This window comes from Gobius niger, assembly GCF_951799975.1.
Source record: "Gobius niger genome assembly, chromosome: 2".
In the NCBI taxonomy this organism is placed as follows: domain Eukaryota; kingdom Metazoa; phylum Chordata; class Actinopteri; order Gobiiformes; family Gobiidae; genus Gobius; species Gobius niger.
In genome coordinates, this window is record NC_136853.1 from 35,706,991 (window position 1) to 35,721,954 (window position 14,964).

Consider the following 14,964-nt stretch of genomic DNA (forward strand, 5'->3'; position numbering starts at 1 on the left):
AAACAGACGAGCCTGAAGTCAAGGCTCTTGTGTAAGCTCTCAAGTGCATCTACTTTTGATTATTCCATTTGTATTTGACCTTGCTTTTGAACAATGACAACAATTTGTCTCACAGTTTATCTTGAGATTCTCTAAAAATACTTCTTGCTTCTTGAACCTCTATCCTCTAAAGGGGGAAGCATAGTTAGCCCTCAGAGTCAGACCCCGGCCTATTATGGTGCTTGTGTCTTGGGCTTTTCTGTGTGAAATCTTCTCCGTCCCCAGGTCCTTCTAAGGCCAGGTGTTTGGTCCGCTGAGGCGCTTTAATCCCCCGTTCCCCTCTTTCCATGAGCCGCTCATGCAAAGAAAAGGCATGAATCACATCCACAAACATCAGTGAGAAGTGGTCATTACTGCCACCTTAGCCATGTGTGGTATTTTTAACCCAAACCCCTCCTCTGAACATAAAACCTTGCATAATTCACATTCTCACCATTTATGGGAAGAGACTGTTGCTATGGAAAACACCTCAAAAAACAAACTTTGCTTGAAATGTGTAGAAAGCGTAGTGTTAACCCAGTTTCTACTGTATGGCTACGCTTCATATAATAATATCCAGCTGTGTTCCAGGACTGTGGCAACCTGGGGGTGCACGGGCGATAAGCAGGAGTTATGTCAATTATTCAATGTTTAAAAGATAAAAAACAAAGGTCAAACAAACATGATGAAAGCATATTTCATTCCACTTTTTGAAATTACTCGGGTATCACAATACTATTAGACAATCCCTGTATTTACATCACTTATCTGCGACACTATCTGCAGTACATTTCTCCATTGTGAGACCAATAAAGGCCATCTTATCTTATCTGTAGTTGTTACTTTTATTTTTATTTTTGAAGAAGGTGCGATGATAACCAATGTTCAAGTTGAAGGGTATAATATGACACAATGGTCTTTTTTTTGTTTATGTGAAAACAAATGTATATATGGACTCCCAAGCTTTAAGTCTTTTGGATTTAAATCCTTCAAAAAGTCGAGAAAGTGCAAACTGAGCAACAAGCATGAGGTTTAATTAAGTTTAACAAATAAGAGGTGATGATGTTCCTTTTTAATCAGTGCTGTCATATCAGTGGATCAGCCGTTTCCCATGTTTGCCAATAGCACTGAACTGTATATCTTTTTCTACAGATCCTGAACACTGCACGGAATCACAGGCGGTGGTGAATCCTCAGTTGTCGCAGGTAATGCTTCACCTAAGTTAAGCAGGGTAGGGCCGTGTTGGTGCTTGGATGGGAAACTGCCGGGGAACACCAGGAAGCCTGCGTGAATGTGGTGTATGAGTGAGTAGTTGGTGCATAGGTTACAATCACAGACTGTGGTGTGAATCAATAAGTCGTAAAGCAACTTTGAGTGTCTGGAGAAGCCAAATAAGACCAATGCATAATGTCTAAATTTTAGCTTAAAGATTTTTCTTTTTTGTCAGATTCACAATTCTGTAGAGTAGTAGTTATTAAACAATTGAGTCTATAAGCCGAATGCCCATCTCAGGTCGCCTGTTGCATTATGGGTATTGGAATTTCTTTTAGCTACCAAACAATATTGATAGTTAGCGTAAAGCATTGAAGAAAGCTCTGATTTGGACCGTTTAACCGCTGGAAAGTTGATAATTTAAAGCGTTGTTGTCGTCGCCGTGGAGCTTGTTACAATATTGGCATAAAGTCTATTTTTACACAACATTTCTGACCCTTGAACTGTTGGACAAAGTGCCGGGTCTGAAACTGTGGCCTCATGTCGCCGACATTCATTACATTTAAACTGGAATGAGAAATAAAGACATCTTTTTTTTTGTCAATAAGGAGATGGACAGTACACAAAATCTTTGTAGATCTCTGGTCACAATTAAAACATACACATATAGGCTATGCCATCTAAATTTACTTTGTTGTTTTTTTTATGAGTGATCTGATGGTGTACAACATAGCTAATCGATAGCTAATTTGACAGACGGAAATTTACCCACTATATTTAACATCGTTCTGAAACTTTTCCCTGTGATTTCAAGACAAATTTAAAGTATTTAAAAAGTGACAGTGTCAGGCTGATCCCAGGTCCTGTTGTTCCCCTGTCAGCTATGGTTCACTATGGTCCACTATGGTCTACGGAGCCTCCGTCCTGACTTTTCCCTCGCTTTCGAGATATTGACAACATAAAATATTTGCCCTCTAGTCTTTAAACCAATGCCCGTAAGCCTTACGGTTCACGGTTATGGCTCAATATACTTCGGTGTTCACGCTCCATTGACCTCAACTCGCTCACACATTTCAATAGCGGAGTGGTAGCCGAAATTGGGAGCCTGATTGACCCACGCATGCGCAGTAGAGATGGGCCTTCGGCATATTCTAAATACCTAAATGGTCAAATTACCATACAGCACATGTTTCTCTGCAAGAAATAAGTGTTCCCTTGTATTGACCCGCCCAGATAAAATGCTTGAACACAAGAAAATCACAGGAAAAATAATGGTAGCTTAGATAAAGTCCTACTCAACATATTTTTAGGAAACATTTTAATGGCACCTCCAATTTCTTGACCCTTACCTTATCTGCTCTCATTTGCAAACAAATACCTCTGTTGCCCATTATTTTGGTCGTCACAGATCGACAAATCACTTCATGTACACGAGGCGGCTGAATTTTCTGGATTAACCCTGAGTTTTTTCTCCCAAGAACAGCATTACTGATCTTAAAACTAGACACAACAAAAGAAAACTACTTCATTGTGTTTATCTGCTTTTGAGTTAACATCTCGACATCTATATGGGTACTTTTAAAGACTGACATGTGGCTTGATGATTACCACATTGCTATTCATCTTGAAGTGAGAGTATTTGATCTTTTCACCTCATTTTAATAACATTGTATGTGTTTAGGAAGAAGCTGCGTTGCCACCGAGCGCCCACTCACAAGCTGTCAGTGCTGGACTCCCAGAGGCGGGCACTCTCCCTCATCCTGCCCACTCACAAAACACCCGGAACAGTAAGAGAAAGGCCTTCTCTAAGCGTAATGTTTTTCAGTTCAGAACTATTTTTCTGCGTTTATATCTTAACAAGGAATGAGTCACTCCTTGAGTCACAGTTTATTTTTTTCTAAAAGGATATCTTGGTTCACATTATAAAACTCTGTTCACTGCGTGTGCGCATTTAAAGAAGGGGGAGTAGCCTTCGGGGTATTGGGAAGCGTTTTTTTTTTCTTCACTTTTGGACCATGCCACCTTGGGAGTGCTGATCCCGTTGAAATTGTAGTTATTTGTTTTTTTCCAACAAATACCTGGGTGTTATGAAAAAGAATATTCTCAGTGCTTCTCAGAGTGTTTACGCACTGGCACTGGTTAGGTGCTCCATCTTTTGGCTCAGTCCAATCATAGCAGTTTGAGCTGATCGAAGACCGGCTGAAGCATGGGGTCTAGAATCGGATTCTGTCGTGATCTGGAGTGGGTTAGAAGTGGTGTTAATATTAAAAGCTAGCTAGTTCCCTCCGTCAGAAGGCATCCACAGGAATAGCAATAGATGGTGAACCAAAAAAAACAAATAATGCAATAATATTGCAAATACAATTTTCTAATTGTATTTTTTAAGCGCCAACCCCTGAATTTAGTTCAAATAGTCACAAAAACTCTCCTGATAATTTTTTTTTTTCAAATTCCAATAACCTTTACGCCTGCCTCATTGACACCGTTTTTCCATACCGAGATATGCTTTTACCTGAGCTTAGACGAGTTGATACTGTACATACCTATCTTTTGTTCAGTCAAGAGCCCCTTCCAAGACACTCGCTTGCTACTCCAGCTCACTAGGGCCCGGGGCGTGTGCCAGGCTGCTTTTATACCCCAGGCGGCAGAGCGACCGACGTCACACAGATCAAAGTGACGACACACACCTAGCACAGCAAATGGGGAGGACAGACACGAAAGCTTTTAATGATATTGAATGGAACCCTGTGTGACTATTACCGAAACATTTTTTTGTTACCAGTAATATTTGTGAAGTATGCCTCAAGATTTTGCATAGATGCTACCCTGTTAACAGTGTAATATTCAAATGTCGTTTAAATGTTGACCCTCTTTGCTCATTTTGTCATGGTATTGAAGAATCGATTAGCCAACTTTTCTGGGAATGTTCTTACAAGTATTTTTGAAAGACTCAACCTTAAAGATATTTTGAAAAGACGAGGAGATGAAAAGAGCACTATATTAAGCGTATTTATGCAGTTCATAAGATTAAAAAAAAAGTTGATTTGGTGTTTGGGTGTCCTTTACAGGGACTATACAGTTTAAAAATGTTAAAAGTATGTATTTTCATCCCCCGACATGTTCCAACAATGTCCTAATGTGTAGAATGAGCTCAGACCTGTTCACCGCAACTGCCTCTAAAATCCTGCACTGTCACTCCAAAAGTTCTTACTTCGGGTCTGAAGTGCCCCATGCACGAGCCTAATATAGAAGGCGCAGTTACACGTATGACCTGAGGTGGCAGTAGTGAGTATAAAATGGCCAACTTGCATCTAGCCCCTTTAAGGACCACCCTAATATGACTATGTATCATTTGGTGATGGAAAATAAATACAGAGGAAAGGCAATTGTACATCATGTTGAAGGTAAATTTGGAGTAGCAAGTGTGTCCAACAAGTGATATTTTCAGCTTTTGCAGAAAGCTCTAGCTGACCAATTTCTCTGTATGAGACAAGCCACTCCATTACACTCAGCATGTCGCTGGGAAACAACAGAAGCTCTATCATTTTGTTTTATGCAGCTGTAAGACCAGCTAATAATAGACTCAGATCATGAACTGTTAAAATCAAGCCAGAAGTGTCGTTTAGTAAAAGCAACATTGGAGTGTGAGGGATAGCCAGTCCCAAGATGTTGAAAAAAGACTTTTGACCAGTACTGTATTTCAGAATTATCTTTACAATTTTCCATGTGCAGGTGCAGAAGAGAGTGAAGCACCTGAGGCGACTCCTGGTGAATTATCTCAGGGGAAATCGAGTGAAATTGAGAGGTCGTCTGCTCTCCCAGTCGGAGAGAGTGAACCGTCTGGACGAGCACTGCCCCAAACGGATGACACTGGGAACCACAATCAGAGGTACAATCAAAATAAAAGTATTTAAAACACTTTTAGTCACTTGGCAAAGTCTTGTCAAGGCGACTTTTTAAAAAGTGGTATTTTAAACAACGAGGCTGTAATGTTACACTTACAACTTACAGAAACACCATGCACCATGTGACTTAATTATTGTTGTTTCAGGCCACTAGAGGGTAGTAAAGCTCCATTTGTCTTGGACTGTAAACCCCAACCTGAACCAGCACATTTTCTCCAGTTTGGCTTTTCCCAAATCTCAAAGCTTCTTGAAAAAAAAAATGGTCAAGATACCGACAAAAACGAGATGAAAACAAGGAGGAAAAGGTCACAAAAACCCAGCAATAAAAGTGAGCAACAGAAAGGCAACAAAAAAGTCACAAATCAGTGATGGGTGACAAAAAAAAGTGATTAAGTGATACTGTTTTAAAAAAAAAAAATGTTGAAAAGGTGACCAAAAAGTGACAAAAATATGATTTTAAAAAAAGACAAAAAGTGACCAAAAAGTGTAATGAAACGCAACACAACACAAAAAAAAGCAATGAAACAAAATGTCAAAAAAAGTGACAACAGCGTTGCGCGACAATGTGGGGAAAAAGCTTCCTCTAGATCAGTTTTGTAGGTCTTAGCTTTCAAATGAGGCATTAAATAAACCTTTTAGATTTGGGTAAAACTGACCTGGAGAAAACTTGGTTATGGCGGGGGTTTAGAGGGTTAAACACTAAGAAGTATAAAGCCATGTCCAAGACACTACTAGAACAAGAAGTTTTCATGTCACACTCTGGAGCACATTTTTAACAATTCTGTGGAATTCACTTAAAGGCATTGCTTGCTTACATTTGCCAATATCTACTAGTGTATATTTTTGTTTTTCTGTTTCTTTTAACCACACATGTTTTGAATGTAGCAGGAGAATAAATGAAAACACAAAAACAGAGCAACATCATCTCATTCCCTGTCACTTATCAGTCTTTGATCCAGTCAATTTCACTGCAGTCCAGCTTGAGGTCACCATGTTTCTGAGTTGTGTCATTTCCCTGTGACTTGGGTGAATTTGCAAGTCAAATTGGTGTTTCCTTGTTGTGGGAGGAGTGTCGGGGTAATTACCTTCTCTGCAGCCATATTTTGCATTGACTCACAACCAGCCAAGTGTTTTAGCTCATTCCTCATCGTACTTTTTGGCCTCATTCGAACTATACTTGCAAATAGTATCCAGTAATAATTTTGGCACCGATGCATATTTAACCCATTGACTTTTCTTGCCTCCAGCTCAACTTCAGCACCAGGCGAGGACCAAAGAGAAAAAGAAAAGCGAGAGCAGACTCCAGAGCAGGCAGATATGAGCCGAAAGGTCAGTGATAAACAGCTTAAATTCACAGGGGACTGCAGCTTCCCCTCTTTCACCAGATGTCCTTCCTCTTTCTACTCACTGACATTTTCACTAGATGCTTCTTCATTTGTTTAGGGTTGGAGATCGTTAGTGTGGTTCGGAGTTTATTTGCTGCATTGCCAACTGCTTCTAACGACTGATCAGTGCAATTTGGTGGTTGATACAGTGGATTTTAGCCTTAACCACAAGAAAACTGTCTTATTTTTTTTTTCATTGAAGTTCCTATGGCATATTTTGTAAGTATTATTGCAAATATTCTGCAAGTCTGAAACACTTTTCCTGATATTTTTTAGCTTTAAAGGGACTATAGTTTAGAAAAAATTCCTCCCCCTACATGTTCCAGCCATGTCCTAATGTGTAGAATGAGCTCAGACCTGTTCACCACAACTGCCTCTAAAATCCTGCACTGTCACTCAAAAAGGTGTTACTTCGGGTCTGAAGTGCCGTCATGCACAAGCTTAATATAGAAGGTGCAGTTACACGTATGACCTGAGGTGGCAGTAGTGAGTATAAAATGACCAACTTCCATCTAGCCCCTTTAAAGGGACGAGATGCCAGTTGGTCATTTTATACTCACTACTGCCACCTCAGGTCTTACGCGTAACTGCAGCTTCTATATTAAAGGAACAGGCCACCATTTTTCCATACTGAGATATGTTCTTACCTGAGCTTAGACGAGTTGATGCGTACCTGTCTGGTCTTTGTGCGTGCCCGTGGAAGAGCTTGGTCGCGTCTTACTTGACCATGTTCGGAGCTATACTGGGAGAGGCCAAATGCTAACAACATCTTTGGTCTTTTTGCGTGACTGAGAGCACACACAAAGACCAGACAGGTACGCATCCACTCGTCTAAGCTCAGGTAGGAACATATTTCACTGTGTTAAAGCAGTGGCCTGTTCCTTTAATATTAAAACTGCAGTTCCGCGTGGTGGCAGTAGTGAGTATAAAAATGACCAACTTGCATCTAGTCCTTTTAAGCTTGATCAAAATTATGTTTAAAAAAAATAGACTTTGTGGTGGCCACAGGCAGCAGGTGCATTCGCTACTTGCGCCTTGGAGGGGTTCGCTGTGAACAGTATGGCGTTGCAAGCTGTCATTGAAGAGACTAATATTAATTTTCCAAATACCATTAAAAAAAAAGATCAAATTCCACTAAACCAAAGCTTAAGAAAATCTGTACCTTTTTATCTATTGATTTTGAAAAGTCGATCAGGAAAAAAGCTCTCGTTAACCTCGTGTGCAGTGCTTTGTAGCTCCGGATTACATTCTTGATTGTTGGAGCAATTACGAACACAGCAGAAGTTGTTTTTCATCATTGTTTGTCTGTAGCTTCACTCGCACACAAAGACCACCAGGTCGTAGCTACCCCTCAAGGCGCAAAGCATTATGGGTCATGTGCAAGTAGCGAATAGATGACCCCTGCAAACGGTTAAAGGAACAGGCCACCGTTTTTCCATACTGTTCTTTCCTGAGCTTAGAGGAGTTGATGTGTACCAATCTAGTCTTTACGCGTGCACTCAGTCACGCAAAAAGACCAAAGGCGCGTGAGGCGTTACTCTGGCCTATAGAGCTTTTAGATTTGGGTAAAGCTGAACTGGAGAAAATGTGCTCGGTTCAGGTGGGGGTTAAGGGGTTAAGTTCTATCATGTAGCAAATCAATGTACATACGTTTCAAAATATATATATTTTCCCTATGTAGTTGTTTTGGAGACGAGCTTTGGGGGGCCCCCCTGTAGGCCCTCTGATGTACCCGAACCCCACTTTGGGAACCACTGAACTACAGTATATGCTGGCCTTACAGAACGCTGTTCGGTGAAACCTGGAGTGCTGCGTCATCCTTCTCAGATGTTTATTTACATGTGCCTCATTTACATGCATGATATAAGAAGTTGGCTTTCCTTCTAATGTCGTTCCTTTCTTCACCAGTAACCACCGCAGCTTGTGTGATAAACGTTTATTTAGGTGAATTAGAATTAGGTGGAATCAGGACCAAAGCAGTACTAAGACTTGGTAAAAGCAATTTGTGTCACAGTTGCTGCATGAAAAGCTGTTTATAAATGAGTGTTTGATTGATGGACAGATAACACTGCCTTTTAACCAAAGCAAATTAGTGTCTATTTTCAAATATAATGCCACCAAACCATGTGAAAACAAATTTTCCAAATTGAATTACACAACATCCATTGCACTGCCTCTGAGTGCTCACCTTGCCTCATCGTGACTGTTAAGCTGCTGCCGCCTCCACAGCTTCACTCTGTTACAGTGTTAATGTGCCAAACCTTCTCCAGCCTTTCCACGGTCCTCCGCATGATATTAAATCCAGTCCAGTCTTTCTCTCTCAGAAGCATGGGACAGGTAAATGTGCTGAATGCAAGTGCGTTTTTACACATTGGCTAATGCTTTTGTTTTCCTCTGGTCATCTGTTCACAGAGCCTGGGCCAGGACAAGGCTGATCGAATGGCAGAGGACAGGTGAGTGGTGCGCGACACTGGTGGCTCGGAAATGGTGGGTTAGGTTTCATAAAGGTCTGTGGGTTTCAGTTAAGTTTCTTTATCACTCGAGACTCACAGATGGGTTGATAATAAATTAACATAAGGAATTAATGAATTAATCAAGCACATAATTTATATTGTACTGAAATAGTGTGAAAGGGCTCTTACATCAAATGTGATGATCTCCAGTGAGGGGAGGTTGAGCAGGTTTTGGCCGACGACAGGACACAAATGTTTGGTGTGAACAGCGTTGGTAGTAGACGGCGGTTTATGGAGGTCTGTGAAGCCAGTTTTGACCGATTACGTTTGTCAAATTAGAGTCTCCCTGTTAGAGGATACATTCAATTTCTATTTATCATACTGGGTCAAGCTGTACAGTCGTACTATCTCTGTCATAGCCTTGACTGTGGTGCTCAGGTGCCCACTCTCAGCCACTGAATGTTTGCTTGTGTATCAGTATGACGCTCTGAGAGGGTATTTATCCCTTTTCTGTGGAAGCATAGACAGTCTTGAATGGTAGGACTAGCGCAATGTCTCGAGTTCATGTTTCCGAGTCCTGTACCGATGGTCTCCGCCTGTATAAGACATCCAGACTGCCGGCTGTTCTTCATCTATCCTCTCGAACACCATTGTTAATTCTCTAACATCCCTGTCGCTGCATTAGGAGGGCTGTGATTGGCCGAGCATTACTGGCTAGCCAGCGAATCAGCTGGATATTGGAAGGAGAGCTTTTCTACTGTGTTTTTGAGTTAACTCACTAAACTTGGCTTGCACGGGACCGTCTGAGAAAACCATTCATGCGCCAGAGGCTGCCACCACATGGCGTTTGTAAACGAAATGCCTCGGTCCTCGTTCAACTTACTGCTTAATGTACACTACAGACATTTCAGAGAATCATAGCATCATGCACACAGTGTGGCTGCTGGCCTTGGTCTGGGATTTGGGTCGCTTCAGTGTAGATGGTGCTCTTAGCAGGTGAGACGGGGGCAGACGAGAGAAAACCTGAGCAGACAAAAGTTGCCCTGACCCCCCAAAGAGCGACTGTGCGTCGTGTTGGTGTGAATCAAGCTTAAGGCATGCTTGTGTTTTTAGCAGCAGCCTGCTCCCCGTGCTGGTGGAGGAGGAGGAGACGGATGCTTCAGCTGCCACAACATCTGTACCAGGTAGGATGGGCACAACACACCACCAGACTGGCACTCAACGCCACATATGGCTGATGGCTGCAGTAGCTCCAGGCCAAAACAGCCTACATCATTGTCTCTCAGCTGTTTTGTGTTTTTCCTTGACCCAATTTTGATGTGTCTCCTTATTTGTGCTCGTTCAAGAGGCCGACCGTCACACAAGCGGCGCTCATCACTCAGGAAGTGGCGCAGGGGGTGTGACCTCAAACCCGAGCCAAGTGGACAGTGTTTCAGCAAAAAAAGATTTTCAACAACAAGGCAAAAAGGAACTGGTAAGACCCACAGACCTGCTTTGTCCAGTTAAGGGTAGAATCAATAAGCCTTAGACCTTTTCTACATATCTTGGACTAAGTAATCAGCATTTTTATATAAATGGTGAATTTGGTTATTCACTCGTTATCACTTGTTTGACCAACTCGTTTTGGAAAGATTAGCAATAGCCAAAGACTGCTACATAGTAATAGCTTCAAATCATTTGGTGAATACATTGTAAACCGAGAGCCTTCTTTAGCCTCTAGCCCAGGGGTGGGCAATTCATTTTCATAAGGGGCCACATGAGGAGCCTGAATTGAGTCGGAGGGCCGCACCAACAATAACTCAAACTTATATCGGGATATAAGTATAATATATCGGGAGTGTATCGCTGGGGTCCATGAACAAAAGCTCCAAAATAAAAAAAAATGTTTTGATTGGGAAAATACATTGAGGACTTTTTTTCAATATCTATAAATTATTTCAATATCTATAGATTATATCTATATAATCTATAATGATGAGCCTGGCAGGACTGTAGCCTCATAAAAACGGCTTACACTTTACAAGCCTGTGTCACAAGTCTCTGCTACATTGTAGTCAATATTCATTCACTCCGCACTCCGTGGTAGTAAGCTACTATTGTAGCCACAGCTGCCCAGGGGCAGACTGTCCATTTCCCACTTGCAAGTCACACAATGTGTTGTTTATATCTTTATATCTTATTATGCCAGTGCCCTTTGCTGGACACCTGTGGAATTCTTTACTTTTATTCTTATTTAATCTGCCCCCTAGTGGCTGGAGTGAGCACTCTGGTAATAAAAATAAAAAATCACAACTCCGCACAGGAATGAGCTAGAGACTTACTTTTTTTTTTGACATGCTTATGAATTTATGCCCTACAAGTTATGGGCCGGACTGAATCATCTCGCGGGCCGGATGTGGCCCGCGGGCCGTACTTTGCCCAGGTCTGCTCTAGCCTTAACTTATTCAAACAAAAGCATTGTCTCCTACAGTCTGGCACTGGTTTCCTCCTCTTTAGTTCTTCCTCAATTGTGTAGCAACAAACCCATGTGTAGGTGCTTGAGGCCATCCCACCTCTCGATACACATCACACCTCCCCTGACCCTTTCTGTACATTCTGCACATATTCCCTATTAATATATATTTTCTTCCATCTTTGTAAACTGGGGTTATTTCTTTAAATCATCTTGCTTATTTCCCTCCCATTGATAACCTGATCATCGCAACAAAAATGTCGTCTTTCCAGCTTAGCCACTGCATGGGCTCTTGTCCATATGTTTACACAGAGCAAATGGAGGAGGAGAGCTTCATTTTAGCTTCACTTAAGGATCACTTTATATTCAAAATGTCAAGCCATCCACACTGAGAGCAGCACTGACTCATCTGGCTTTACCTTATGCCCTCAGGACTATTTGTAGACTAAGGAGGGGAGAAAACTGCAGAACATGGAAGATAAGCGCTGTAAAGAGGCAGATAAATCAGAGTTGGCTGAAGATGACAAAGAATTGTGTCTGTATTTTGTGCGCACTTTGCAGGAGTTGTCACGTGGGATTGAGACCATCAACCAGCACGGCTCCAAAGAGGACCGGGGTCACTCCGGCTATGACAAAGACCGTGAGTTTGCCTTTGACACTTTACATCTTGCAGTTTTTAGACTACCATAAGGCATTGTCAGTGTTTCATCTTTGTCGATGAGGTCATTTAATTTGTTGATAACTCTTCGCCACAAATGGGATGCAGTATATACATGTACAAGACAATCTATGGTGAAGTCTAAGCTGATTGCTGAAGCTTCCATGTCAGTGCAATCATTAACTTTATTGCGTCCATTTTTTTTTTTTTCATCATGATAAAGTACAAACACACACCAAGATGAGCTCAATGTGCAAAAGTACAAAATATTTGCTTGGTGCCACTCAAAAAGCTGCGCTCACGTTTTCCTCCGATTAAGTGCGTTTGGTTCTACATTCAAAAGTCTGTAACGATTCTCCTATTGGCATTTTTTGTTATAGCAGAGACACTCCAGCCTTCTGACGGCAATAACTCCCATAAAGAGGACAAAAATGGGTAAACGCCATTGTTTTAAACCATCTGCTTTCATACTGACCAGTGTCTTAAAGTAATCAATCTTTCTTTCTCTCTTCGTCTTCCAGCTTGACTCCGAGTGACAAGGAAGTAGAGGTGTGTTCAGAAACTCAACCCTTTAATTATAAATCTTTTTAAACTCTTTTCTAGTGTTTTGCGAAAGTTGTTTTCTTGCAGTTAGGCCTGGATTAAAGTATATATCATTCTTCAGGTACTACTATTAGGTGAATGTTTGGTATGTTCGGTGAATTGAACAACACCTTTGGTCAATTACAACATGCTGTGTTGCAGAACAATAAGCCATTGTTGATATGAAATTGGAGAAAACGTGACTTTTTTTTTTCCAACTATGATCCTAGTTTGACAAGGAAATGAAAGAAGCCTGAAACGATGGCCTGACACAGCATATATTTAACCAGTGTTACTTTATATTATGCACTATGCAACTTTTGAAGTGAAAAAGGATCAGTTGTTTTTATGGGTTTCTACCAGAAACTGGCCAGAAACCCCAAAGCAATTGTTTCTGGAGCATCGACGCCACTGTGAGGGAAAGCAAAGGTGCCATGCTGCAGCCATAAAGCCACTCTTCACTCTCCAGTCTTTTTTCTCTTAAAAAGTTGTACCTTTTACATTCATACTGTTTCAAAATGCTAAATCTATCACAGATGAATTCACTTTTTTGTGGCTTTTTTTGTTTTTTAATATGCCCTTTTGGATGCAAATGACATCTTGACCATAGTTACACAATAGTTCTTCGTAATCTCTTCATTAGTATCTGCTTGTCAGTATATGGTTTATTTGTGATCTGTTTGCTGCTGTCGTTCAGGCGGAGTTTCAGCGCCTGGCGTTGGGTTTCAAGTGCGACATGTTTACGCTGGAGAAGAGGCTGCGTCTGGAGGAGCGGTCACGTGACTTGGCCGAAGAAAATGTCCGACGCGAGGTCTCCAGCTGCCAGGGATTACTGCAGGTGAGCGGTGTACAAGTACAGGATTGACAGCGGCACAGCAGAGAAGACCGGGCAGAGCTGACGTTACTGAGGTTCTTACTGGGTGTGACCATTTTCATTGCGTTTCCATTTTTCCCACTTCCACTGACATCGAGAGTAGGGCAAAATGAAAAATATCACAATGCTATTTTTGAGAAATCTGCATTTGGTTGAAATGACTGCACATTGACATGAAATACAGATACATTCATCTTGCAGACCAAATCTAAAGCAGAACTAATTAACTCATGCCCCTAGAGGCCATAAGCGCCACTGGGGGCTTTTTTAGTTTTATTTTAATACTACGCTGATAGAAAAGAAAAAAGGTGAGAAGGATATTGTACATTGTGCCACAACACAATGACATGGAGATTATTTTCTTCACTCAAACTTGAAACTTGGCTGTAAACACTAACTTCGGGCGCCAGTTAGCTTTGCCCGTTAGCCTGTTAGCTTCTTCATCGTGATTCTATTAGTGTGTATTAGTTGCAAGGGTGGTTTTCTGGCCATAGACACCAGGGGGAGATGAAAGACCCCCAATCATCCCATTAATACTTATATTACACCAGAGGAACTACGAAAAGGATTTATTAAGGTAAACAAGTTCTTCTTTTAAAGGTCAGATTAAAATGTACAAAAACAAGTAGCACATGAATAAATACATGTGTGGGATATAAATACAGGAATGAAATCTAAAGCAACACATTGATGAAGATGTCCGTGTTGAGTGAAGGTTGAAAAAGCCTCTTGTCTTCGCAGGCCTTGATACCACTGTGTGACGACGATAACCAGTCCATGGAAATCATACTGAGGCTTCAGAAGAACCTGGAAATCCTCATTCAGTCCATGACCAGAGTGTCCAGCCGCTCAGAGATGCTCGGAGCCATTCACCAGGTCAGCAGGGAGTGTCCAATAGACAAATTACTATGACATTTGCTTTAGTGGTGTTTTAATAATAATACAAAAAGCGAAAGGCTTATAACTCTCTTGGCTGAACAGAATGTAATTAAGTGAGCCTTTATGCTAGCAATGGCACGCAGGCATTGTCACATTATAGTAGCAAAGGCCAAGCTACGAGTTTGCTCTGCACAAAACCTAACCTTCAATCACAATGAAGCTAAAATGCTGTAAAAGTCCACTAAAACGCAGACAAATCTCTGACAAATGTACTGTTGTGCCCATCAGGAGAGCCGTATTGGAAAAGCAGTGGAGGTGATGATTCAACATGTGGAGAACCTGCGGCGCATGTACACGAAGGAGCACGCTGAGCTACTGGAGCTGAGGGAGGCACTGATGCAGAACGAGCGGTCATTCGGATCACAGACTAAAAAAGGTACTTGTATTGTTCAATACCTCGTAGAACAATCTGGAGTATGGGAATGTTAATCTTTCTAACTCTGAACATGTGCTGCTTCTTTAGATGATTTCCAGGGCAAGAAGGTG

General features: G+C 41.5%; 1 protein-coding gene across 4 annotated transcripts in view; it reads left to right on the forward strand.

Moving 5' to 3' along the window:
- The window catches only part of lrmp (lymphoid-restricted membrane protein), a 39,542-nt gene that overhangs the window by 20,417 nt on the left and 4,161 nt on the right, over window positions 1-14,964 (forward strand). For 3 of the 4 annotated variants that reach the window (XM_079582739.1, XM_079582740.1, XM_079582737.1), the window contains exons 20-33: window positions 1,171-1,223; window positions 2,912-3,017; window positions 4,963-5,119; window positions 6,383-6,464; window positions 8,933-8,973; window positions 10,087-10,157; window positions 10,320-10,447; window positions 11,987-12,065; window positions 12,464-12,518; window positions 12,605-12,632; window positions 13,363-13,503; window positions 14,281-14,415; window positions 14,707-14,854; window positions 14,942-14,961. In XM_079582739.1, coding sequence (XP_079438865.1) covers window positions 1,171-1,223; window positions 2,912-3,017; window positions 4,963-5,119; window positions 6,383-6,464; window positions 8,933-8,973; window positions 10,087-10,157; window positions 10,320-10,447; window positions 11,987-12,065; window positions 12,464-12,518; window positions 12,605-12,632; window positions 13,363-13,503; window positions 14,281-14,415; window positions 14,707-14,854; window positions 14,942-14,961 — 1,244 coding nt within the window. The remainder of the gene's footprint in view (window positions 1-1,170; window positions 1,224-2,911; window positions 3,018-4,962; window positions 5,120-6,382; window positions 6,465-8,932; window positions 8,974-10,086; window positions 10,158-10,319; window positions 10,448-11,986; window positions 12,066-12,463; window positions 12,519-12,604; window positions 12,633-13,362; window positions 13,504-14,280; window positions 14,416-14,706; window positions 14,855-14,941; window positions 14,962-14,964) is intronic. The other variant, XM_079582738.1, reaches the window with a different exon arrangement.